Source organism: Sardina pilchardus, chromosome 18 (assembly GCF_963854185.1).
Source record: "Sardina pilchardus chromosome 18, fSarPil1.1, whole genome shotgun sequence".
Taxonomy (NCBI): domain Eukaryota; kingdom Metazoa; phylum Chordata; class Actinopteri; order Clupeiformes; family Clupeidae; genus Sardina; species Sardina pilchardus.
In genome coordinates, this window is record NC_085011.1 from 17881683 (window position 1) to 17909424 (window position 27742).

The 27742-nt window shown below is 45.7% G+C and overlaps 2 protein-coding genes across 2 annotated transcripts in view; one reads left to right on the forward strand and one right to left on the reverse strand.

Moving 5' to 3' along the window:
• Positions 1 to 3370: 3370 nt before the first annotated feature.
• Positions 3371 to 14949, reverse strand: pprc1 (PPARG related coactivator 1). Its single transcript, XM_062519374.1, has 14 exons — positions 14836 to 14949; positions 12366 to 12503; positions 12014 to 12166; positions 11745 to 11828; positions 9427 to 11446; positions 9250 to 9303; positions 7171 to 7231; positions 6758 to 6825; positions 5833 to 6484; positions 5374 to 5580; positions 5137 to 5206; positions 4911 to 5032; positions 4651 to 4802; positions 3371 to 3885 (listed from the first exon to the last, which is right to left on the reverse strand). Exons 1-14 carry the CDS (start codon positions 14914 to 14916, stop codon positions 3785 to 3787), a joined length of 3963 nt encoding a protein of 1320 aa, XP_062375358.1. The 5' UTR covers positions 14917 to 14949; the 3' UTR covers positions 3371 to 3784.
• A 4800-nt stretch (positions 14950 to 19749) lies between these two features.
• Positions 19750 to 27742, forward strand: part of pdzd8 (PDZ domain containing 8) — a 40384-nt gene continuing 32391 nt past the window's right edge. The window contains exon 1 of the mRNA XM_062519260.1: positions 19750 to 20801. Coding sequence (XP_062375244.1) covers positions 19921 to 20801 — 881 coding nt within the window. The 5' untranslated portion in view covers positions 19750 to 19920. The remainder of the gene's footprint in view (positions 20802 to 27742) is intronic.

A 27742-nucleotide genomic window follows, 5' to 3' on the forward strand; every position in this document is an offset into this window, starting at 1 on the left:
ATTACCACATAACATAACATGACCCTAACCCTTTACCTGAAGAATTGAGACAACCCCAGATCATAAAACTGCCCCCCCAGGCTTACAGCTGTTCATTGAGCAACGTGCATCATAGATGCCCTGACAACCTGCCCATCACTCAGACATAGGGTCATTAGATCACATGACCTTCGCCATTGTGCTCCCTTGCAAATTAAAGTGTTTTGTGACAGTAGAGTCGATGAATTTGCCACCAAAGTCCTGAGTTAAACCCCATCAAAGGTCTTTGGAATGTGCTGTAGACGACTCACATGTGCAAACACGCATTGCTTTACTGAGCATCCACAATCACCGCCATAGTGAAGGCCCATACATATATACTCCGCATTTCATGTGTGCAAGGCCTAGTCTGTAATTTGAGTGTAGATTTGAAGAAAAAGCAACAAAGCTTTGGGAATGTGTGATACAGGACCCTGTATTACAATAAAATAAAAGCAACACAAACAAACTGTTGTGGGGTTGTACAAGGTTCTCCAAACAGTGGCATGATAAATGCATGGGCTCCATGAGCCATAATGTGCTCTATTTCCGATAAAGAATTAGTTGGAGACTTTTCACTGCCTCATGAAAAAAACACAATTAAATATTTTGGCTATCAAAATGTTTTACATGAAAGCTTACCAGTTTACAGTGAATTACTATATCCACTTGGCTTATAGAGAAAAAAGAAGAAAAAGACAATCTAACTCTAATCTAATTCATATAAAATATTACAGTACACAATACTGTGCATTAAACTTCTACAATCTAAAATCTTCATTAAACTAAACAATCTGTCAGTTTCCTTCAAATCATTTTTACTTAGAAGTAGAAATGGACAATGTGAACATGGGGAGCTTTCACTTCATATTTCTCAAGGCTTGGTTAGAAAAAATAAAGTATCAATTTAGCAAAAGTCTGATCTGATGTATTTAAATATACCCAGTCCACTTTGACCAAAACTTTCTGGCAGAGTTCTGAGGGATTAAGTAGATTAACTTAGTATTTTGAATCAAATTACTTTATAGGTGTCAGATAGAACCAACATTTTTGGTGTTGTGATGACATCATAAAAGTGTAAAACAGATACGCTCTGCCCCGTCCCTGCCCATGTTCAAAAAAGCACCTCAAAGTCCCCCCCCCCCCCCCCCATTTCCCATTTGTAGCCTTAGACTGATGCTCAGTTGTAATTTGGAAGATGACCCAGTGCAAGATGAGTAACGCACAGGTTGCTCACACACCCAATACGCTGCCTCTCACACTAACCTCAAGTTCCCTGAATCATCCAATCAGATCACATAAAACCGGTAATAAAGTTGCCCTACATTGTTCAAAACATTGCTCCATTTATCACCTAAACTGCAATATCAAGCAAGCTGGGCATGCATTGACAATGATGGACTTGTCTCCACTCTGTACCAGTTCAGTTGTGACATTTTTACTCTCAGACTCAGACCCTGTCCACTTAATCAGTGTACTGATGAAGGAATAGATCAGACAGATGTGGAAGGTTTGCAAAGTTATTTCATGCTCCCTTTAAAGCAACACTAAAGTGTTTTTCGTACCTTAAAATAATGTTTCCAAAATCATTTCAGCGGTTCATCAACTCGTAACAGGGTGAAAGGCACTTCTGCTTTCACTTCGCGGCCCTCTATCGGCTATAACTGCACTATGTAACTTTACGAGATGGGGTAGTGTATCTGTAGTTCGATGAAATGAGACATCAGAAACTACAAATTTGACTTGCTTCGATGTCACAATACATCATACTTTCATAAAATCATGCAACATATTCTACCTTGTCTGTTATTTTCTGGATAAACAAATAGCGTGTGTGCGACAGAGGAAAAGTGCTTTAGTGTTGCTTTTAAGGGTATTTTTTAGCATTTTCAAAATACATTATTCAATTTTGATATATGGCATGGCTATTGGCTACTGACTTTTGTAGTTTAGTTTGACACTCAAAATTAAGGTATTTTTATTTCAAAATACATTTTGATGTAGTTTTTACCCATCCCTGGTTTATACACAGTTTAGAAGTTGCAATGAACAGTGCATAAGGGAAAAGAAACCAAGTAGATGAAGTGCCCCCCAAAGTGCCATTAAAGGATGAGGCTTTCAAGGTAGCCAACAGCTCCAAATGACAAAATAGTAAATCTAGAGACAGTCACACCAGTGAGCTGCTGGAGGTCATTCTGTAAGGCTCTAGCAGGGCTCCTACTGTTCCTCCTTGCACAAAGGAGCAGATACTGGTCCTGCTACTGGGTTAAGGACCTTCTACCACTCTGCCCTGCTCTCCTAGAGCAATTGCCTGTCTCCTAGAATCTCTTCCATGCTCTTGAGACTGCAGGGGGAGACACAGCCATATTTTTGGCAATGGAATGTATTGGTGTGCCAATCTGAAGGAGTTGGACTAACCTGTGCAACCTCTGTAGGCTCCAGATACTGCTTATGCTACCAGTGGTAACACTGACCCTATCCAAATGCAAAACTAGTGAAAAATCAGTCAAGAAGGATGAAGATGGGGAAAATTACCAGTTGCCACCACCTGTAAAAACCAGTCCTGTTTAGGGGGTCGTCTCACAGTTGACCCTCTAGTACACTTGACATCAAAGCAGGTCAACCTGATTCACAACCACCTCTGTTAGATAACTGGTCAGATCAGGGGGTCAGGATTTGGCTGATTAGCTTCGCCGATTAGCAAGGCACTTCCTCGTCGCCATTTTCCAGAAATACATCATGTCCGGTGCCGTTTTCCCTGCGTTTTCCTCATGCTGATTGGTGGCTGTTCCACTCTCAGCTCATGCACGAGCTTAGTGTGGGCACGAGCTCTCCTTCTGTACCTTACGTCAATCAATAACCTGGCACTTCATTGGCTAAGTAAAACGGCACCGGAAACAAGCCCCTTGAAACGCCATGTTGAAGCCTGAAAAAATCGTTCAAATTTGGCAATTTTCACTAGCCTAGCATTCCCATTGAAATTAATGGGGGCGGGACTTGTTCACTTTCTCCAGTTCTTATAATACCTCCATGGGTCAGATCAATATCCCACAAGTGTGACTGACTTGATGCTATACTCCTATGAACCAGTGTTTTTGAGCAGTGTATATTGATTTGAATACGGGAGCTTGGGTGCTTGTTTGATGGCTCTAGATACAATGGCCGTCAATGGCATAGTTATTTCCTAGCCAGTCCTTGGGAGAGGAAACTCAAGGGGTTCATAGGAAATGTTTTCTATGGTTGATGAGCATTTTTGATTCTCATTAATTGAACTGTGAATTGTAGAATTAATTAATTAATTAATTAATTTATTTTTACCAATCATAGAAACAAACATAACCATGGCAACACATTACCAGTTTAAATATTTATTAGGGTTGACATACATTTTGTGCAATGTAATTCACAAATCCCCAAACACTGATAAAAGCTCAAACATAATTCTCCATTTCTTAAAATGTTTTGTTTTCAGCGCTTGGCAAGTCAAAAACATTTAAATAAATCAATCTTTTAAAAAAACAAAAGAAAACAATTCCCATTCATAGTTTCAAATAATTTTTTCAGGTTTTTTTTGGTACTATTTTAATCTTTTAATACAAATCTTCACTTCAATAGAAGGTGTAAGCTTGCAAAAAAACAAAAAACTAGGACAAAACTAAAACAAAAACAGTCAACCAAAACAAAAATCTGGGCAGCGGAGGAGGCCAGCGAAGGCCTTGAGGTAATAGATTTTGATCTCCTGTTCTGCCACCCAGGCTTCTCCATGTTACCTTTTCAAGTTTTTCTGAGCTTGCTTGAGTAAAGTGTCGAAGTCTAGTGCATCAAATTTGCGTTTGGAGGTTGCTGGATCATACTCTCGATTTGAATCTACAAGAGATTAACAATGAGGGGGAGAAAAGTGAGACAGTGGCTTACAAACTTAAGAGGACATAGAATGGATGAATCGAGTATTGCACTGTGTTCTCTGATGTTGCAATAGTATATATTCAACTTTGATTCATAAAAATTAAACTCAATTGCAATTTTACAAGCCCAATTAAAACCTTGTATTTAGGCTGGGTATTGAAATGGTCCGTTCGACTAAATGGCGCCCTCTTTGGACAGCCCAATTGAACTTCAATGGCTTTGCAATATTTTACATCACAAGTAGGCTTTGTTCTAATTCACCCATTAGCCCATCCGGCTACTTTTAAGTTCAAGATTTTCGTATGCAGGAGGGCACAACCATGCCTCATGTTCATGATGGCTCTTTGGTTATGCACAACCTCTCCTAATACATCAAAACCAAGACAACAATTATTTCCATTCTATGTCACCTTTAACACTTAATGCAGTTTATCCATACTGGTAGTACAATTTCTTATCAGTTCACACATCACACCACACTGTCGAGTCCAGTCTAAAAGTTACTGATGCCTTTACTTCTGAAAGCGATTTCAAATGATACTTGTGGAGTTTTGAGTGCAGAGTATCATTTCAGGCCAATAGAATCCAGTTAGAAAATCAGTGCATCTCCAGGCTAGCCATCCACACAATTATTTCCTACATATAGGATCATACATTACCTTGTTTTATGCATCTAAAGCATTGTTGTGTTATTCATCTTTAAGCTTAGTGCCTACAACTACTTACCAAGATCAGCGTAACTGGTTTTGCAGAACTGCCGCCGACCTCCGAAGCAGAGGTCAAACGGAAGCTCGTTGGGTCGCCGGAGCTTGCCACCATTCTCGATGGCAGTAAAGGCATCTTTTGTGTCGTAGTAAGTCACAAAGCCATAATTGTCCCTGAAAGTAGACATAAACAAATATGGGTTGACACATGGATGCTAGTACTTTGTAAAGACTATTAGACCATTCAAATATGAGACAGACAGCTTTATTAAAGCAACTTACCCATGTTCTCTAAAGTGCAAGGTGCAGTCCTCAATCTCTCCGTACAGCGAGAAGCGCTCCTTCAGCTCAGAACGGGTCATCCCTGCACGGATGCGGCCCACGTAAACCACCCGACGCTCCTCCTGTAGTCATAAAGCACAAGAGTCATCAACCTGAATGGCTGGAAACAGATTCACACCTAGCTACTGTGTGTGTGCGCGTGTGCGTGTGTTTGTGTAACACTTACAATAGCCTTCTCTTTGCGCCTTTTCACTTCTTCACTGCGTTCCCGCTTGCTGTGACGACTGGACCTAGAACTGGAGAAAAGAAATACGATCTATAAAGACGTATTGCACACAACAAGACGCAAGACAGTGTGCTTGCTCTTTTCCCAAACAACTTCAATGCAACAAAAAGCACAAATGCACTCCGACTCAGGTTTTTGAAAAGTCAAAATGTCAATTGAAGTGAAGTGATGTCTCACCTGTTCCTGCCCCTCCAGTGCCTGTGAGAATTTGGGGAACTGGAGCGGGACCTGGACCTACTCCAGGACCCAGAGCGCGAGCTCGAGTAGGAGTACCTCCGCCGTCTGTGCGGCGAGCGGGACTCGGACCGCGAGCGCGACCTGGACCTGGACCGGGACCGGGACCGGGAACTAGATGTGCTCTCAGAGCGGTGTGAGCGATAACATCTGCAAACAAACAATCAACAAACACCAGAGCGACAGTGAGCCACTGACAAGCCAAAGCAAGAGAGGTTTTACTTCAGGAGCGGACATTGGATTGGAGGGACACCATCATGGACCATATTCAAAAGCTAACCCATACAACTCTGGCATTTCTTACTGTTGGCCATACAAAAAGGTTGAGGTCGAAGTGTCGGTTTTGTTTCAACCCCCAAATGTCTAAGGAAAGAGGTCAAACAGCTAATAGTAGTTCTTTACCTTTTTCTAGGGGGTGATCGGGATTGAGATCTGGATGAAGACCTGGAACTGGAGCCTGAACTGCTGGATCTGGAGTGGTCCGACTGGCGCCGCCTTGCTCGACCCCTCTTCCTGTGACAGGGGCTAGGGGAGCGCAAGCCGTGGCCTGAGGAACATTCCCGCTTCGGGCTTCTCGTTCTCGACCCCTCCGGTTCGACCCTTGACGGGGAGGCGTCCGGGGTCACCAGGACTGAGCTGGCCAGAGCCTGTTCGTCCAGAGGCCGAGGAGCTCCGCTGGGCTTGCTGCACGCGCTGACCACCGGGGGGCACCGTGCCAACGGTTGCCGTGGCACCTTGACCTCCGAGGGGAGATCAATGGTCTTGATGGTAATGCTGGGCTGCTGTTTGATGTTCCAGCGTTTGCCAACCTCAGAGGAAGACTCTTTCGAGGGGAGGCAGTAGTCGTGGTCGGGGGAGAAAGGCTGGAAGGCAGCCGCGCTGGGCTGAACCTTGCCACGGAGTTTGTTTGACGGAAGGGGCCGAGGCTCGATCTGGATGGTCAGCTTGGTGGGGGTCTGCTTGGTGCCGTCGGCCATCTTGCTTTTGCCCTGCAAGACAGCTGGCACCAGGGGTTTCCACATCTGATGGGGAGGGGTTCCTGGAGGAGTGAGCCCTTCAGGGAAAACACAGCGGGGGGTGAGAACAACAGACGACACAGTTTGACCAGAATCACAAGCACTTTACCAGAACGCGACACACACACACCTCTCTCAGGAGGGAAGTGAGAAATACATCATCCCACTCAAGACATGACACACAACTCCCAGATTGAGTTGGTTGATGTTCTATGCGGTTTCATAGTAACCCAACCAGTTACATTAACACCTTTCTGAGTGACGAGACCAGCATGAAATAAAATCAAACGTAATTTGCAGACTTGACTCACCTGCGGTGCTACCCAGGTCATGGACTTTGGTTCCTTCCAAAGCTTTACTTTCCATAGTTGTCTCGACACTGGAAATGCAAACAAAAGTATCTCATCATTAGGACTACAATAGTGGGAAAAGTACATAAAACAAACAATTAACAGAACCGATAAGCAGATATACTTGTTATTTGTTATTTGCTGAATAGGCATGACAGACCAGCTCCCCATTCTAGGGCTGGGATGTCCCCATACCTCTTCGGTTTGCGGTAGGTCTTGGCGATGGCATGGTGGTACCACCACCACCACCACCACACACACATATGTGTACACAGACACAAACACACACAAACGTGTCTGTGCTTGGACCGTGTGTCTGAGCAGCGTGAATGCTGTAGGGTAACTCCTACTGTGTTCTCCTGAGCGATACTCACCTGGAGTTTCCTACAGCGGCTGCTCTGCCAAAGACCTCCGGCACACTGCGCTCCACCTTGGCTGCGGGGGGAGGGGGGAGAGACGGAGGGGGAAGGATGAATGGGCAGGCCACACCACGACCCGACAGCACCGGTGTTTTAAAACATACACGCGAATTACTACTGAAGACCCAAAAGCATTAGTGGAGTAATACTGGCAAGAGTATTTCTACTATGTTTGCACATACACCCTCCCTGCAATCGACCACCCTTCCTATGCTTATTGCTAGGACAAACCACCTCTGGACCCAAGGCCTGAACCTGGTCTACTCTTAACAAACAAGTGTATTGAATGTCACAGCATGACATGTCAATCTCATTGGGTGGCATGTCGAATATGCCAACAAAATGTATTTATTACAATGACACCAACAGTCTGAAGCCAATCTCATGGCTGATATCTGAATGCTTTTTCAATATGGTTTGGTGTGTTTACAAATACAACTTAAGTCTACCGTACACTGACAAGATTCGGGAAAGATTCTTGAAAGAGTGTAGTCTTAACTAATACTCCTCATTCAAGCTTTACTCAAGACTACACTCTTTCAAGAATCTTTCCCAAATCTTGTCACTGCAAGGTAGGCTTTATCCATGTATAGGATTGTATGTTGACAGGCATGCCCCACATAGAACAGAGCAGAGCTTTCTGGTTATTACAAACAGCCAAATAACTGCTGGAGGAACTGGGTTGAGGAGTGGCAAAGGACACGGTTCCAATACAATAATAATGAAAGCAGGCTTTTACACATGGTTGTCAAGCAGAACGCCAAAGAGAACCAGCATTTCCAGATGCTCAGGGATTCAATAATTAGACCAACATGTCACTACTTGATAGGCCATTTCAGGCCATTTCCATGGGAACTAGTTAAATTAACAAGGTCAGAAAAAAGAATGAGTTTGGCAACGCTGAACAACTTGGAATTGAACAAAATAAAACACCATAACTTCCACAGGCAAGGTTTTATGTTGCTTGTCTGAAATACCAGACTAGCTGTATGAAGTCATGTCCAAACTGTTATCGATGGGAACATCAACCCCGATGGCCTCACACCCACACAGACAGACAATGATGTTCTGGATGAGAGTGACGCCTGCACTCAGACAAACCCAGTGTCCACTCGTCTACCCCCGACCCTCCGTCCGCCCGCCTGCCCCACCCTGTGTGAAAATGGATTTGCGGACAGGGCAGAATTCCAGTGGCCACGCATGCATGAGCACATGGCAGCTGTTCCGGTTGCACAAGATCACACTCATTTTGCCCTCGAGCCAGCACAGCAGTGACTCTCCTAGAATCAGTGCCTCTTTAAGAGCTCTCCTTACTACTACACCCATGTCAACAGAACCACTAGGACCCTCTCAGTCACAGACAACCATCACTTGAACAGTTACTTCATGGCGTCTTCGTTTACCATTCTGCCATCACCAATACACACCGTGCCGAATCTACAGGTGGCACACTATGGCTACGAGGAACTAGGTGAAAAATGTGTTCAAACTCCAAATACCAGCTTTTACACTAAAGGCCAATTAATGGGTGTCCAGATAAGATAAGAACAAGCAACCAGCAAAGGCCTGCTGAGATAAAGCGTTCCAAGTGCTACACAAAATGCTACGTTTTGAAAGTGAACTCTGCTCCAGGTTAACCCACCATCAGCGCCGAGCCTCACACAGCCACACCAAACCTATCCACGCTATCACGTTTCCAAGATCATGTTCACCTACCTCGTTTCACGGTAACGCAAACAACCAATACTGATCGTGAGAACGTACACCCTGGTCACTTACCAAGGCCTAACCAAGGAATCCCAGCCTACTCCAATGTTGCCACCCAACACCAAAGAACATGCCCTCAAAACCTACACTCTCCTCTGACGTTACGGCTAATTCCAGTTATAGCCCTGCTATTCTATACTTTCTCTCTGTCTGTTAAATTTAGAAAGACACAGAAAGGGAAGGACTAAGCCACCCCCTTACAACCAGGGGCTGTTCACCAACACTTTGACCGGGTCAACAGAGCCATAGGAGCAAACAGTTGCTTACCTTGTGTCTCCTCAAACTGCTCCAGCAGGCTAGCAAGATCAGAAGCTTCAATACCTACAGATAACAGAAGGGGAAAAAATGGTGCAATTCAAACATCTGAAAATCTTCATATAGTAATGCACAACAACCACCTGCACACACTTGAAAACTTTATACACACACACAAACATTGCTTACCAATTTCACTTGTAAAAGACTCAATCAGCTCATCGGTCTGACTCTTCCCTTTGGGTGGTGCCACAGCTGGTGTTTGCTTCGGCTGTGCAGGTAGGGCTTTACGCTGGCTCTGGGCTGCCACCATAGGAGAGCTGGTGGGCACAGCAGCTGCCACGGGCGCCTGTCTCTGCTGCTGCTGCCGCAGCGGCTGGGTCACTGTGACTGGCATCGCCACTTTGACTGCCTCCGGCTTGGGTGACACCACGGTCTGCTCTGACTTTTTCTGGGCTTGTGAAGGAGCAACAGAAACAGCAGCTGCAGGAGTAGCAACCACCTTCTGTGGGGTGGCGGCAGCAGCGGCAGCAGAGGGCTGGGCCTCTGTAGTGGTTCTGGGGTAAACATCACTCTGGGCTTGGGGTGTTGGGGCGCTGCTACGGACCTGAGGCGATACGAGGGGCAGCTTCTGGCCCTTGAGGGCCGCGGCGAGCAGCTGGGCGATGTGCGGCCGGGACACGATGGCCTGCAGCACCTGGGAGGCGGTGGGCGTAGTGGCACTTGGAAGTGGAGCAGTCTTGTTAACAGCAGCTTGCAGCGCTACAGCCGGCTGAGTGGCGCTCAGCGGGGCATCGCTGGTCGTAGTGTTCTGAGACGCGGCTACCGAAGTGGGGGCAGGGGTGGGCACAGCAACAGGGGCAGGGGCAGGAGTAGGGGCGGAGCTAGGGGCAGGAGTGGGACTGGGGGTGGAGGCAGGGGAAGGTTGCACAGACACGGGCTTGGGCACAGCAGATTTACTGGAGGCAGCCACCAGCGAGGCAGGTGGCACCAAGAGGGCTTCGGGAGTGGGGGGAGCGGCCAGACCCTTGGGCTGCCAGGCTGGCTTCTCGACGGGAATGGGCTCCTTAGCGGCCACCAGGTGGCGTGGGTCCTTAGGGCTGGGCTGCGGCAGGCAGGGGATGGGGGGCAGCTCCTTGGGCGGCTCGGGCAGAGAGGGCCACTTGGTGCTGTTGTCGCCGGCCTTGTCCAGCGGAGCGGGCCTCTTCTGCTGCCGCAGGAGCCGGTACTGCTGCAGGCTCAGCGGCTTGGGTTTGGGCTCGCTGGCCGCCGGCGCCGGCTCCTCGGGGACCTTCTCCTGGGCGCACGCGTCGACCGGCGCAGGAGAGGTAGCACTGGGTGCGGGCACTGCCACAGGCACAGGTGATGGGGCTGGCACAGGTGGCGATGCAGGAGCCGGCGTAGCTTTGGGTGCGCTGGCATCCATCCTGAGCTCATCACATGTGGGGGCAGGGTTCTCGTCCACAGGGGGTCGGGGCGTCACCTGAGGGTGGTCAGCCAAGGTAGCCTTGGGTGTAGGGGCGATCTCGGAGGCCAGTGTTGTTGCCGAGACGACAGGGCCAAAGGTCACCTTCTTTCTACTCTTCAGCAGCTCTTGCTCTTCCTGAGTTTTCTTGGTCAGATCCTTTGTGGTGCTTCTCAAGACCCTCCCCTCCGACACGGGCGGAGGTTGGGCCTCTTTGTTTTTCCGTTTCTTTTTCCTGCGCGAGGGACACTTCTCGGTCACCTCCTCCTTCGGCCGCTTGATGACCACCTTCTCTTCCTGGTCCTCCAGCACTGGCGGCGGTGACCCAGCGGGCTTCACGGCGTCCACTGGCGCGTCTGCCTCCGGAGCAGGGTGCTCCTGACCCACCACGTGGGTCTGGTCTGGAACCTCCTGTTTGGAACCGGCGTCCGGCAGCTCAAAGCTCAGATCAGGGATGGCCAGGATGGGTTCGCCGTGCTCTCCCTGGTCCACCACCTCCAGCACAATCCCGCCTTCCGGAAGCATCTGTTCACCAGTGCCGTCCTCCAGGCACACGGCCATGCAGTGCATGTGTTTGACCAGGTCGCCCAGGGTGACCGCCACACAGCTCCCGTCCTGCTCCAGTGACACACTGCTCCAATCCAGCAGGTCCACAGACGGCTCGATGTCGGACAGGTGTGCCATTTCCTCCTCGTCCTCGCCGTCGCTCCTCTGTATCGTCACGCTTGGCATCCTGGGTAAACTCTGCAGACAGACATATCAAAGACTGAGTGACAACAGACGGTGGCACTCTTAGGCTGAGATTCTTTGTAATGAGACTCGGCAGGCTGATAAATGACCATTGGGGTCATCCTAGGTCACACATGCTATTTGCACAGTTCTCTACTGTTACACTACTGTTTACTCTATTCCGCACAGGCACAGATGTTTAAGCAGTCATAGTTGAGTCACAGATGGTGGATGGCAATAGTTGGACAGAGATATTCATGTGTGGGAAGTAATCAAAACAATGAAACTGGTAATGAGGACTTGACTGTTTTACCTTTCCTGGACTGGAAAATGCTCTTGAGTTGAACATGGATTCTCTGTCTGGGGGTGACCGTGACAGGCAAAAGAGCTTTCTTAACTGAAGGGAAGAACAGAAGAAAAAATCTCCATGAGGTTAAAACCACCTGGACATAATGCACAAGCAATTACTCAAAGGGCGCACAAAGGCAACTACTATCAAGTGCTTGCAGACACACTTTCACTCCCTTCACCCATCAGAGCTCTGAAGCTCCATCACAGGTGGCGAGCAGCTGGGGGACTCACCGGCGAGAGCTCGCGGCCCTTTTGACCTGTTAACAGCTCCACGTCTGGCAACATGTCGAATGGCGACAGGTTCTCGTCGTCCACGTTGTCAAGTACTTCGGTTAATGCAGTAAGCAAATTCGCTTCACTCTCCTCGTCAATTCCAATTTTTGCCTGAAGACAAAAAAAACGCATAGCTCTGCTAGATCACCACTTTACATTCAAAATGAGGGCCTAATACAAGACAATGGCATGGCCTCTGAGCACAGTTGACTGCACACCAATCCATGATGTAATTCCACGTGAGGCAAACCGGTCTACTCAGCAGAATGTCAACACATGTCCTGACATCCATGCTTACACACACACATACCTCTCCAGTGGGGGAGTCCTCAAAGATGGACAGGATGGAGGGGTCCAAGCAGCCTTGCAAAGCTTCCACCACATCTCCAGCGTGCAGGCCCTGGTCCTCCATGCAGTCCACCACGAGAGCACCCTGAAGGGCCTCAGCCTGTGGGATGGAGGTGGAGGGATTAGGGCACAGATACTAGGGTACAGGTTAGGCCTTTCTGGAGGAAACATAACTACTTTTCACAGACTGTCCAGCATCAAGTCAGACCAGTTTGGACACATTACTCTTCATTCGGATTGCACAAAGTGCTTGGTAATCTGCCTGGCTGGGGTAGAATGATCCTTTTCTGCCCGAGGCATTAAACAAGTATGAGTATTGAGGTGAGAAGTAAAAGGTGCTGTTCTCCATTACAGACAATGTCACGTGCCCTTAAGACAGATGTAAATCTAACCTCTGCTAAACATTCCAGCGAGGATAGTGTGAGTTAATTTCGTTCCCAGGACCAGAGCAGAGTTAACACAAACAACGTATGAGGATTAGCCTATAAAACGGTTGCAGACACTTGAGGGCCGATCCTAAAATGTACCCCATCAAGCACAGCCATCAACATAGGTGGTGTTCTTAAGTATAGAGACATATCTTGTAATTCACAACGATGTCTACTTTCACACTTATTTCCAAACACAGGGCTTCTGACAGTCATTCTTGTATCATACACGATCCAATTAGTGTCTTCAAAAAGTATTTTCATTGACAACAGCCAGTTCTGACCAGACTCCACAAAGATCATTAGGGCCATTTGTCTACCAGCAACCTTTGTGCTTGCCAACTTCAGTCTGATACTGAATTGACTTGTTTAAAGTGTTTGGATAACATTTAATTCACAATAATAGATAAAACATTGAGAAACACACACTAGTCTGTGCAAATAGCATGAAACATTCGAAAACATTGCTTTTTCCCCCCTTCATATGACTTTAAATATGATTGAATTAAGTTATAGTTGAAAACAAATCATCAATGACGTGGAATATACTACTCACTCATATATACCACTACTCTTGTGATCTTTTAGTTCAAATGTAACAAAGTGTTTACGGAAAAAAAGACTTTAATGCCACTGATGACTCCATGCGATGTCACCCACGTGCCTGAAGCATCGCGTCACCGGACGTACCGGGTGGACACGGGACTTCCACCGCACCTTACGAACCCACGTGTTGCGGATAACAAACTACCGGGATGTTCGAATCGTATAGTTTAAAAAATCAGAAACCATTCACACATTTACAAATGGTATTACTTTCCACGATTTAAGCCATATGCAATTTCATAACCAACCGGAACAGACTGTCAATTTCAAAACAAAGACGACCAAACTAAAATGACCCACGTGTTTACTTCCAGTGGAATACTTTGTATTCTGATAACACATGAAACTATAATCTCATTATAGCAGCAATTCATATCTGCAAATATTATCTGACAGTATCCGCCCGTTGTATGTTTGCCAACTGTCACAGGGCTTATAATCACATAGAATACCAATAGGATCCAAAGATATCGACGCTTCGTCTGCTTTGCGCTGGTGCTGCGAATCTAGTCTCCGCCCGGAGCATCAAAACACAACTTTTACATTGTGTTACATTGCATCCATACATTCTTACTGCATTTCACATTGACAATGTTATTAGGCACATTAATGCTGCTACAAGTTTCTTCAACGGCTTGGATGCAACATCATGTAACTACATAAATGCAACATGCTGGAACCACGTGGAAGTCAGGCAAGACATCGGAATTAGAAACCCTTAAAACATCTAAAGAACAAATTCAAACAAAAAACGCATTACATAAAACCCAATATCTGGACACAAATGCATTATCAATGAAATGGTCATTCTTGCCTGCTGACGATAAATTTGTGAATGAAGCACGTTAACACTTTCAATAAGAACCAGTTGGACAAAGCACCATATCAGCTAGATGTATACTATTCACAAACTGACACCTAAATCAACATATATAAAATATAATTCTTAAATCATCTCTGAACACACATTTCATGCATCGTTTATTTCGAGTGATACTAACTGCATCTGAATCATCGAGCTAGCTATATTGCTAAAATGCTAGTTAGCAGCTAAGGGAAACTCGGCATGCAAACCCATCAAGCACACGATGTACACAACACACGCATGCGTCTTCACAAATACAATCGCCGTGTTTGGGATAATTATTCGATCAAGTGATCACAACTCATGCATTATATCCACATTTTGAAACTAAACCTAACCGACGACAAAAAGTGAAGTAAAAAAATCGTAGCAAGTCGCTTATCACGACTTTTACGTCTCATTCCACAACTATCCACGTGTCACTTTAGCGTGCGCATCCTTTCTCTGGCGAGCATCTTCATCTAAATACACGCAGGGATTACACCCAATAATACAATTTGATTTATCGGATGTTATTTTTGTCTATTCCATACCTCATCCAGGCTTGTAGTCGAGAAAAACTCCATATTATGAGTAGTTAAAATCTCTTCGCCTGTTCCCCACCGGGCCGCCATCTTACAACCGCTCCTTGTGAAAACGTGAATTGCACTGCAATGCTTCACAGCCGGGCTGCCGGAGACACGTGGTATTTGCATTCCCGGCAAAACGACGCTTCCTGTCAAAGTTCATATGGGCGTGTCTAAGGTATTCGCAAATCGGTTGACACGAATCACTTGCACAGAGTTTTCCCATGCGTTGATCATATGGCCAAAGTATTTCATGGGCCCTTGTTAGCAATGCGCTGTAGGCCTATCAGAAGTTCAGCTATAACATAGGCTAGCTTGGGTTTGAGATAAGTGTGCGCAAAAAAAAAAAAAAAAAAAAAAACTAGCACTCACGTCAGATTGATTTGATCAGAGCTGAACTATAATTAAAAAATAAAAATAAAAAAAACCCTCCAAAACATAGTTAAAAATAACATATTGTCTCAACAAAAAGTTTGCCAAATCAGTGGATTCATTCCTTTTTATCTTTTCTGGTTAAATGATAAAAAAAATAAAATAAAAAAAAAAAAACAATCACTGAGAGTGTTAATGTGAGTTTATTTTAGTCACATGGAAGTCTTTCACCTAAATGACTTTATTGGGCTTGTTTAGTTTTCATTGGGCTAAATAAACAGACAAAAAGTCGCAATGACCTGTGGCATATCACCAGGGTCTTGGTGACACAGGCAGTCGCTAGGCTACTCCCCCAAAAAGTAAATAGGTGGATTCAACTTCATGTAGCTGCCTACAGCCATCTTAAGCTGACTGCATATGTGATTATTTTTTAGATTCTGATACCTATACGTCATGGACAATTCTTGATAGGACTTTTTTTGAAACCAACAATCAATTAATGACACAGAAGAGAGATCTCCCTTTCTCCCACTGAAGTGAAACAAGCAGCCCATGCTTGTTCTGGGGGTATTCCAAGTAGGCCTACGAGCTTTAGTGACAACCCTGGGTAAGAGAACTCAGAGTGATAAACCTACAACAAAAAGCCTATGGCATTGTTTTGTTAGGAGAATGAAGCCATACAGCTCTTCTGTAAGGAGGTTTGCCATTTACTTTGAGTTGACTTACTCACCAGTCACTAGTCAGAAGGGACAGCAGAGGGTTCCGCCGGTTTATGCTGCAGGTGAGGGCCTTTTGGGAATGCTGGACCAGCTAGGGAGCGAGGGAAGAACAGAATTGGAGTGTGGATCTCGTGTCACGTCTGCTGTCCAAGCTGCCACATGACCTATGAGCGCACTTCAAGCGCTTTGTCAACAACCCCTCACACGCCCATCTCGACTCTGCTGAACTTTGCAGAGTGGCTGGAGAATGAAGTCTGCGTCTAGGAGGATGACGGCTCATTCAGTCACTCCAGAGCCCCGGTGGAGAGACAACCAGACCGCTGGCAGGATACTACGGCAAAGCAGAGCACAATCCTGCTTAGATGTGACCCCCTGCAAAGCTAGCGGGGCCATCAAAGCCACCATCGCCCCCTCCTCGAGCATCAGACAAGCCCAAGTAGTACTGCCCATTCTGGGACAGCCTCAAGCACTATTTCAACCAGTGCTCAGCCTTCAAGCAACTATCAACAGAGCAGAGGGTACTGGGTCAAGTCAGGGAAAAGGTGCTGGAGGTGTGGAAGACCACCGGGTGGCGCAGTGCTACCTCACGCATCTAGAGGTACTGCACAAATCAACAAGTCAACAGCCCCACTCCGTCTGCAGAGACAGAGGAGCCAGCCACCGACTCCAGCCAGCCGCTGACCTACTACGTAAATCGCCAGCCGGTTCGCGTCTGCAGACTGCTATTTGTGATTGGAAATCAGCCTGCATCTGACACTGGAGGCTTCAGCAGCTACCAAGAGCGGTGTCAGAGCCTGTCATGTCACTCAAAGGTCCTACATCCAACAGATACTACTCACTGGTTCCTGGGCGCATCACAGAGCTTCAGGTCACCCTAGTAGTGTGGGTGGCTCCACACAGGCGACTCCTTGCATGAGATTGTGCCTGCACCATTACGCATCATCAGTCATCACTCTCAGCGAGCTGATGGGGCGGCACGGTTCCCAGGTCATCCATTCGGACAGACACTCGCTGTCAGCAGATGGAGAGCATCGATCCAGGTCAAGAGCCAGACGACATGCAGCCCGTCTCCTGACCCATCAGACTCGCGTCAGACCGGACATACATGTGGTTTATTGCCAGCCTCATCAGACTGCCTGCCCTCCCACAGGAGACACCCAACTGACATCGCTGCAGCAACTTCGCTCCATGAAGATGGGGGCGGCTGCTCAAAACGGGAAGGTATGTGCCCATGGTAGTGTGCAAATATGGCTGAGTGCACTGTGCACTGATTCTGTGGTGCATGTGAACAGAGGATGAACCCCTGAACACTATAACAGTCGAACGCACCCCTGGCCCGTGTTGGCCGACATTCATTCATGTAATTGGAGTTGCTATAGTCAAGGACTTCATCAGTTCAGTTTTCTGTGCATCCTTTAGACTGCAAGTTTCTTTCATTATCTGAGTTCAGCAATAATCCGTTGGCTGTTGTTATTTGTGTTTATTACTTTGCCATGTTGGTGTCCTGTGGTGCAATTCTGTGTTGTAGTATGGCCGCAATTTGTACATTCCACTGTATTTGCACATCATTATATGGTTGGTAATTCCACCTCTAGTCCTCCTTAAATTGTATGCTCTGTACAGCAGGCCGAGCAGGAGGAGTTTAGCTCATAACTCTGTAGAGTTTAGATTACTGCTGCATCTGCATCCATAAAGGGCCAGTTCCCCATTTCACTCATTCTGATGCTGTATCAGCTAGGCAAAGCACTGTTACCTAATAATAACCAATGTCATGTATCATTTTGCACTGAATATATAATTTATTAGGGTAATAATTTCACTTCAGTATATTTACCCATTTGTGTAACATTAAAGTGCCATTATACTATTATTGTCAAAGCACATGTCACCTGTGCCATATTGTTATGTGCATGCACACAATATTTACCAGTTATATATTTATGTTAATTTCTGTTTTCAGTAGAAACCATGGCAACACGGTCTCAGTCACAGGTTTCATGGGACACCATCTCTGGATGAGTGCTGTGTGTGTTGTCATTGTGAAATTTGACATAGTGATTGTTGTCACCACAACCAGCTGGTAATCATTAGTCAGGTTTCACAGTCAGGTTCACCCTAATGAATTATGTGAATTTTATTTTTAAACCAGTACTATACCCTCACATACAAGTAAAGATAAAAACACAAACAATGGAAGTCAATTTGCTTTATGTATTTTTAACAAATTGAATTAGTACATTTTCAAAGTCAATGTCTGAGGTACACTGACTCTCAATAAGAAAATGTTATCTTGGTTTCAGAACCCTTTCAGCATTGGCCTCTCATCCAGTTGTTTCTACTGATTTGTCAATGATGTTTAGAGTTTCTCTCTCTCTTTCCCTCCCTGTACACACACACACACACACACACACACACACGTACGCACGCACGCACGCATACACACACGCGCGCGCGCGCGCACACACACACACACACACACACACACACACACACCTCATTCATTTGACCGAATTAGCAATAGATGTATTACACTTCCAGCAGGTGGCGTTTTTTCTCAGTTTGGAGTTAGAGGATGGTGTCCAAGGCCCCTTTAAGCTGTACTTGCACTGTACATTTCAACAGCTACAATATACCTTTGCAACAAAACATCATCATTTCTCTAGTTGAGGATGCAGTTGTGATGTTACTGTACCTTTTGGAGGTATGTTGCTGATTAGCGTATGCGAATGCCCACCCTTACACTTTAGATTTTCCATTTAAAACACGATGGGCTATTTGCTGAAGATAAAGGACCCATGGGGTTGGTTGACTTGTAGGGGCGCTAAAGTAGAATGGCAGGACATGCAGACAAAAGAAACACAAGGAGAGCTCATTTTACCGATGTCACACCTTTTACGACACTGGTGAAAACACAGTGTGTGTGTGTGTGTGTGTGTGTGTGTGTGTGTGTGTGTGTGTGTGTGTGTGTGTGTTTGAGAGGGAGAGAATCCATGCATACACACATATCATATTTGTGTCAGTTTTGTGGATGAAGGTTATGCTGGGCGTCATTTCAGTGGAATATACACATCATAAATGTGAGAAAGAGAATAGGTCTATGTACATTTCCAACTACGTGACACTAAATATCTAACAAATAGCCTACAGCATTCTAAAACCATATATTGTGTACAGTAGGCTACTTAAATGCCATTCTGCATGAAATATCCTTTCAGAATGATAATCTGTAAATAAAATGCAATATGTTACTAGCCTACGGCTTAAATTCCTTTTATAATTGAGAGGGCTTTTATATAAACTCATAAATGAGCCTCAAACTTGAGAGACCTATCTTTATTATTAAAAGAAGAACGTGTGATTGATTGAGTGCATTGATGAGGGTAAGCTCCACTGAGTCTTATTTAATGGGATGCATATGGATGTCTCACTCACGGTAATACACCTCCAGTCTGTTGTTCCTCATTGTAGGCTATCTACTATTTGTATGACTGGCTTCCTGAAAATGTAACGTCCATTCTCTGCGACCTTTGTCCCTAATTAGGAAACTCTTTATCAGTTGCAGCATTTTATTTGTGGGTTGTGGTTCCATGCACCGCTGGCGAACTCTCCAAAATTATCCACTGCCATAAGCATAACCAAATGTGAAGAGTTGATGTTCACGTCGTCGTGGGCTTTACAAAGTAGCAAAGCTGATTTTCCCGAATAACCAACTGTCACTTTGTTGCGAGTCACTCGGGAGGCGAATGAGCGCACTGTGGCGAATGCCGTCATTACGCACGACTACTCCGCTATTACACGCATTACGTTCACCCAATCAGCTGTGGATTCTCAACCACAGGAAAGAGGCAGATGATATGGCAGCTTTGTGAGCGACCAGGTGAAACTTGCTTTGTTAATTCCGTTTAGCTGGGGAACATGAAGACATTTTAAGTCGTTGACGGCAACGGGGCCTCGGTTAGAAATGATATATTTGATATTAATTTCCGCATTTTCTGGGGCGATCGTCACGTTAGTGTTACAATTCCTTTTCCTCTACCGGAGAAGCCCGGAGCCTATAGGAAGGACAGTGCAATATGTCAAAGCAGTGCCTGATCCCTTATTGAAGGATTACTTTAATAACCAACATGTCGAATCGGGACAGCAACAGCAAGAAAGCACGACATCCGCAGCATCTAAACAGACAGAGGCCGCTTCTACGAAGCCGCAGGAAGCGTCTGTCAGCAGTAGCCCGAAACAACAGCCGCCACCGCCTTCTCAAAATGAGTCGCTGAACACCTCCAAGTCGGAGACATGCGGCTTTTTAAATGCAATATTTTTGTTTCTGTTCCGGGAGCTCCGGGACACCCCGGTGGTTAGACACTGGATCACCAAAAAAATCAAGGTGGAATTTGAGGAGCTGCTACAAACCAAAACAGCCGGACGGTTGTTAGAGGGTCTCAGTCTCCGGGATATATCCTTGGGCAATTCATTGCCCGTGTTTAAGACTGCGAAACTTATAAAGCCGGTCTCCGTTAACGAAGACGGCATGCCAGAAGAGCTTAATTTCGAGGTGGATCTTGAATACAACGGCGGGTTTCACCTGGCGATTGATGTAGACCTGGTGTTTGGGAAATCCGCCTACCTGTTCGTTAAAATGACCCGGGTGGTGGGCCGATTGAAACTACAGTTCACTCGAATGCCTTTTACGCACTGGTCGTTCTCGTTCATGGACGACCCCCTCATAGACTTCGAAGTTAAGTCACAGTTTGAGGGACGACCGTTGCCCCAACTCACCTCCATCATTGTGAACCAGCTAAAGAGAATCATCAAGAAGAAACACACTTTGCCAAATTACAAAATAAGGTAAAGGTCATACCCTGCTGTGAGGTCAAAAAGCCATCTGTCTCTCTCTCTAAGTAGGCCTATAACATCTCTTCCTGTTCACAGACTAAAACTTGACACAACTATGGCATAGGAATGTTATGGTGCAACAATTGTTGACTGCATACAATGTAGCCTAGCGTATGTGGAATGTAGGCTATGATCTGTTTGAGTTGACCTGCTCAGGTCGCAGTAAACCTGTTGCACTGCTATAGGCAAGGCTTAGCCTATGGCGATGTGATTGCAACACACTGTATTCAAATGCATCCTTTTGTCAATAGATATATGTACCCAGTGATGGGTTTAGATTTTGTGTTATGTGTTTAGGCTTTCAGTTTAGCTGTTGCCCCACGGCATACAATGACCGGCATTTGTCTTTAACTGCATATGTCCACTGCTGATGGACTGTTCAAGTTAATGATGGGTTGAAGAATGACTGTCTCGCAGACCGTGTAGGTGCCTGTTGGAATGGTGAGAGAGTTTCAGAATAATTGGATGGTTGCTGTGAAAACAACATTCATGAACGCTTCGGAGCACATCTTATTCAATAGTGGAACTTGTGTTATGGTTCTGCTTTCTCTGTCTGTCTTCCTCATGCTTTCTCACCCTCTCACCCTCTCACCACCACTCCCTCTTAAAAGTCACACTCTTTACCAGAACTTCCTTTTGTGTCACACTTGTAAGGTTTCTTCTCACTGCAAGTGCACAGGATGGTGTTTTCAGAATCCCCATGCTGGCCTCCTCACTCCCTTTTGGTTCCTCCTCAGTCAATTCAGCTGACCGTTTCAATAGGGGTCTTGAATTGCAGAACGTGTAGCTTTTTCCCTGTGTAATGTGTGGTTCTCATTTCTGCATACTCCTACTGATAATTCTGTACTGTCCTGTCTGAGTGCTGTAGGCCTACTATCTTTGATGTAGGCATAGCAAAACCACAGTGACCAAATATTTCAGATTTCACTTCACATGAAGCTTTGAAGGCTTTAGCTTGTTTTTCTATTATGATGCCTCCATGTTAACGGAGTGTCTTCTTTTATGAACTGATACATGTTTGTGTGGAGTGCACCATGTAACGGTAGTGTTGCAGTGGTTTCCTGTCTTTTGCATGATGCACAGATAGTGGCAATTGATAATGAGGTGCTGATCTCATGAAGGCGATATTAATCTTTCATGCATATTATATTTAGGCACTGTGACTTTGAGGACTGTGTGTGCGTGTGCGTATGCATGGATTTGTTGGGTGATTTGTTATCATAATCCACATTTGCTTAAAGGGATAATCCGGAGTGAAATGCAGTTTAGATCAATTTTTCGGACTATTGGGAGTACATACGTTGAGTTGACACCAAAATCATGTCATTCGGATGTATTTTGAGAAAGTTCGAGCTCACCGTTTTTAGCCAAAACTCGTTAGCCTGGAAGTGACTCGGGCATGTCCTTTCGCCGCTACAAAACGCTATTTTTATACCTCTTCTACTGTTCCAAACAACACTACACTTACGTGGTAGTGAGTAGAGGATCCCTAAAGCCAAACCGAAGTATCCCCACGTCTTTATGTGGTCGGATAGAGAGTCCAGAATAAATTTAATCGAGTCAGTACCTTTCCGGAAATGTCGCAGCTGCAGCTAGCAACGTTTTAACAACACTTTATTAACATTTCCGGAAAGGTACGGACTCGATTAAATTCATTCTGGACTCTCTATCCGACCACATAAAGACGTGGGGATACTTCGGTTTGGCTTTAGGGATCCTCTACTCACTACCACGTAAGTGTAGTGTTGTTTGGAACAGTAGAAGAGGTATAAAAATAGCGTTTTGTAGCGGCGAAAGGACATGCCCGAGTCACTTCCAGGCTAACGAGTTTTGGCTAAAAACGGTGAGCTCGAACTTTCTCAAAATACATCCGAATGACATGATTTTGGTGTCAACTCAACGTATGTACTCCCAATAGTCCGAAAAAATGATCCAAAGTGCATTTCACTCCGGATTATCCCTTTAATGGCTTCTAACGTGCAGGAAAGCTCACGCTTGTAGCACAGGTCACCTGTGCCAAGTTGAGTGTGCACCACTAGGCTTCCAGCTCTATGCAGTGGCGTCTGTTCCCTAATCAATGGTCCGTGACCGGTGTGATGAGAGCACTGCGGCCTGCCCAGGTGTAGAGAGGTGGGATGAAGCATCATGCCGGTCAGGCACTCGATGGATGTCCTTGCCAGCGCGGCAGTGCCACTCCAGTCCTGGTGTGACTCGAGCCAGACTCCCTCAGCTCTGCATGCATCTGAGAGTACTATGCTGTATGGCGAGAGCACTGAAGACCTGACCAGTGAGCATGGCAGCACTGCGAGCCATGGACTCGTCTCCCCCACACAGGACATGGCTCTGGTGAAGGGCATATTATGGAGAGGAAGAAAGGGAGAGGGGGAGAGAGGGAGGGAGGGGCGGTTATCGCAGAGGATTTTGCTTGAGGTAAGCGTACCCAAACTGGCATTGTGTGCCCAGGCAGGCTTGTCACGAATGCTGTGGCAGCATTGCACTCGGTGCAGAATTAGGTGCCCTCAATTAGAAAGCACAATGACCCATGCTGTTGGGGGCACACACACACTCACACGCAAACCCACTGGAGCAGTGTGCTGCAGAGTGACGCATTCAAAAGAACACATCCCTTCTCCGTAGATGGGACTACTTATTTATCTGTTAGTAATAATCAGTATCAAAATCTGAGTTGGTATTGTGTTTTATTGGGTTCTGATTTATAGGTTGTGGAATCATCCAGTCTTTACACTGTTATGATTTAAGTTTTAAGGTGGTTTACCACTGGTCATATCAGTAAGATGATGCCATTCTTTGAATCTGTACACACTTCAGAGTAAGTCTTTTGAACAGGAACCGTTGTGTTGGTTACACATGAGCTCTCCCTTGGTTAGCACGAGCGAGGTGCCATTTTGTTGCCCACAAAAACTAACTGAAACGGATGGTTTTGGCTGGAGCAACATGGACATAATGTCTTCTCACTTTATGTGCTCATTCAGTGTGTGGGCAGAAGCTGCAATGAAGGCACACAATGGCTTCAGTGTTTTCAGAGAACGAGAGGGGAAAAAAACTTCATCAACTGGGATTTTAACCATTTAAACGGAGGAACAGCAACCCCATTAAAGTAATACAAAGCCTATGAGGTGCCAGACAGTTCTTGGTGCAGCTCTTGTGTCGTACTGATTAGCAACAGTACTGATATACTGTAACTCCTCTTACCATTGCATGTTCACTTTCTGTCATAGTTGACTTAAATCAGATAATCCGACTATCCAGAGCTCAGAATCAACAAATGATGCGACATCCTGCGATGAAAGGGAGAGATTAAGTCTCTAAGCGCTAAACTGAATGTCAGGTCAAGACCAGAAGGAAACCACAGCTTTTACAAATATCAGTTGACTGCACTCAAAAATGCTAATATTCCAGAAGTTTAGTCTTTATATTGTAATAGTCTGCAAAAGTGCCCTTTTCCAGGTTTGACTGAAATAAATATGCACATATTGTTTTCCCCCATCTGATGAGGCCTTGGTCTTGTATGAGGAAATCTCAGACTGGAGTCCGATTGCAGAAAGAGGGAGTGATTCGGCTGTGCTGCTCACTGTATTGATGTTTTGCATGAAGGACTGCTGAGGTGTAATGGAGCCCCAGCCACCAACCCCAACCCCCCCCCCCCCCCCCCCATCCGCACTCATCTGTTTCAGTGGACAGGTCAGAAGTGATACGGGGTCCTCAGAGACCGATGGAGAGAGAGGACCGGATAGGAGGAAAGACCGATGGAGGGACTGCGAAAAGCACGAGGGTAAAAGACAGACAGAGAAAACCAGACAGCGCCCAGAATGCTCTCTCCTTTACATTCCCATTTAGCCATTTTAGCTGGTGCTTTTATCCAAAGTGACTTGCAGAAAGAGAAACGATCAAGGTACAGTGCGACAAGGACATGTTACTGCAGCAGTAAGTACTACTTGCGTAGCATCGAGTGACCGTTCTAGAAGGGGGGATAGGGAGTCCGATTGCAGACAGAGGTTGTTGTTTCCTGACAGCAGAGAGGCATTTGCGCGTGCATACACACACACACTCTGTGAATCTCAGCTGAAAGTCTGCAAAAAAATCCCGATCATTTGGAATGATGCAAGCCGTGCAAGCCTTGAATCAGTTCAGGGATGCACATTTGCACTCCCAACCTGCTCTGGCCCTGTCACGCTCGAGTGCCCCCACGGACAGCACTGGTGTCGGGCAAAATTCGCCAGGGTAGTAGGCAGGGCCACTCCATATCACCCCTTACCTCGTCATCGACCACCTCCGACCATGACTAAAGTGGCAGACGCCTGCAGAAGCTGACCTGTAAATGGACGAGGGGGGGGGGGGGTATCGTAATGGACTCCCGGCTGCGCTCTGAACTCGTGGCCTGGGCCCTGCAGCTTATGAAGTGCCTGGACTGTTAGTGCTCAGCCGGGGTTGGTGATGGGGACAGCCCATCCCGGCGCAGGGAGGAAGTGATGCGTGGTGATGTAACACGGAGGCACACAGATGGCTCCGCTGTGGATGAGGGGAGAGAGCAGGGGCTGGAGGCCATCCAGGCAAACGCCACTGCATACACTGCAGGGCTCAGCCCATGGATGGAATGTGTGGCGTCTGTGTGTGTGTGTGTGTCTGTGTGTGTGTGTGTGTGTGTGTGTGTGTGTGTGTGTGTGTGTGTGTGTATGTCTGAGAGAGAGACAGAGAGAGAGAGACAGATATGAGACAGTATATATTGTTGAGAGCTTCCATTCCTCTGTTAGCGTGTTAAGACGTGTTGAGGCACTCGAAGAACTTTTTGCTTCAGTGTTTGGGGTTAGGACAATTACTGACAGTGCATGGCTGTTGGAACGTCATCCAAAATGTAAAATGATTTAAGACTTGATTTGCTTTCCTCATTCTGTATTTATTTTTTCATAGACCCTCGTTTGTTTGGACTCAAAATGTTTTCCATGATAAAAATGGTGTTTATTGGCAGAATGTTACCCATTAAGATGTTAAAGTGACAATTCAACAAATATGAGATGTGGCTAAAATGAAATATCTGTGTAAATTTGTTTTGTACTTCTTCTTATACCACTGTGTGGACTAGTTTAATTGACTTGTAGATCACAGCTGGTAAACATTGTGAGAATCTATAAAGGGTGTTTCAGAGCTCATGGCTAGAAGTCTGGTAGTACGTTTTGGATTGTAGTGAAGTGGAACCTGTATGCCTTTCATGTTGAGTGTGTGAGTGCGCATACTGTATATGTGGGGGCAGTGTGTATAGGAAAGTGAAGGTAACCTAATAGTTTTTATGGATAAGCATTTCTTAGATAATAGTATTACTTCCTTTAGTAGATTAGCGCAAACAGTGGTCAAAGGTTTCAATACAGTTTAGTGGGACAGGGACCCAGCAGAAAGCACTAAATCAATAAGTCTAAGAAAAATCGCCCAGTAGTTTCAGAGGAACACTGTTAATGAAATTACTGTCATTGACCCCAACTCAACTTCTCCTTCACTTAACTGATTGACACTCACCTGAATGAATAGCTATTGTTTTTCTTTTTTTGCCGCACTAATGCACTTTTTGACCATTCAAATAAGAAATTCCGTCTGGAAAGGCTTGAAATTATTAACTGTTGATTTGCTAAAGCTATTGAATAAGATGTCAGATTCCTATCTGTCCCTTTTAGAGCCACAGCCATTATTCTGGACGTAGGTGTGTGATGGGCTTGTTCCGAAGACACTGAGTGCTTTCGTCCATTTTTAATCAGATGGGTCAGTTTCAGTAAAGGTGTGGTGCTGTCCTTTGCCAGTTCTCTGTGCCTGGCAAGTTGCCCTCACAATTTGTTTGCTTTGCCTTTTTGCCTTCCCGTCCGTGCTAGTGCATTGCGATGATGACCCCCCCCCCCCTTTTCTCCTTCCCCTCCTCATGACCTTCTTTGATTATGAAAGACGAAGCGAGAGAGACATGACAACAAGGAAGTTTTGAAGCAGAAGCCAGTCCAAACAAGAGCTCTCTAGTGCTAAAGGGTTGAACAAGAGTTGCTTTAGGTGATCATGGGACATTTGGTTTGCAACTAGTGCTTCATGAAAACAATCCCAGCACTGTATTGTTCAGTGATTTATTGTAGAATCGGTTCACCCTGAAGCAGTTGAAATCAAAGTTTAGTCAGCCTCTTTCACGTTTGCTGTGGAGTTAATGACATTATGTAGCATGTAGCATGTGTGTGTTTCTGATTGTGCCTAGATTCTCTGAACTCTCTCTCTCTCTCGGTGTGTGTGTGTGTGTGTGTGTGTGTCTGTGTGTGTCTGTGTGTCTGTGTGTCTGTGTGTCTGTGTGTGTGTGTGTGTGTGTGTGTGTGTGTGTGTGTGTAAGCCTAAGCATGGATGTTATGTAATTACTTCCCTAACATCTGGTCCTTCTGTACTGTACATCTCTCTCTCTCTGTGCGTGTGTATATGTGGTGGTGGGCGAGGGGGGGGGTTATTGTCATGCATCCCGTTCCAGTGGGGCCACAGTAGGTTGTGGTATGCAGTCAGCGCTCCTCATGATCGTACGTTGCCATTTGTCGTTACCAATAATAAATGCCTCTTATGATCTTCTGATGCAGCCGTCCATAGAGTACAATAGTAAGAGTTCTCAAGGCCATCTCATTATTAGGTACTCATGAATTCACTTCATGCTCGAATAACATTCTGTGTAGCTACTGTGACCTTTAGGCTTGAAAAGCAAGGGATTCCCTCAAGATCATGGCTTCTTCTAATGGGTTGGCTAATTCCACTCAAAAGTCTCAAATGTCTACTGGGATTTACGTTCCCAGTCAGTTACATGGTGGTGGTGTGGCATGTCTGTTGTACTTGATGCATATAGGCCTCTAATGGATATTCTATGGGTTACT

Excerpts from the sequence above, each read along its gene's own strand:
- pprc1 (XM_062519374.1), bottom strand. The coding sequence starts at position 14,916 with ATGGCGGCCCGGTGGGGAACAGGCGAAGAGATTTTAACTACTCATAAT. Across the intron at positions 9,304-9,426 it reads GTCTTTTACAAGTGAAATTG|GTATTGAAGCTTCTGATCTT; the intron begins GTAAGCAATGTT and ends TGTTATCTGTAG. Across the intron at positions 5,207-5,373 it reads CACTGGAGGGGCAGGAACAG|TTCTAGGTCCAGTCGTCACA; the intron begins GTGAGACATCAC and ends TCTTTTCTCCAG.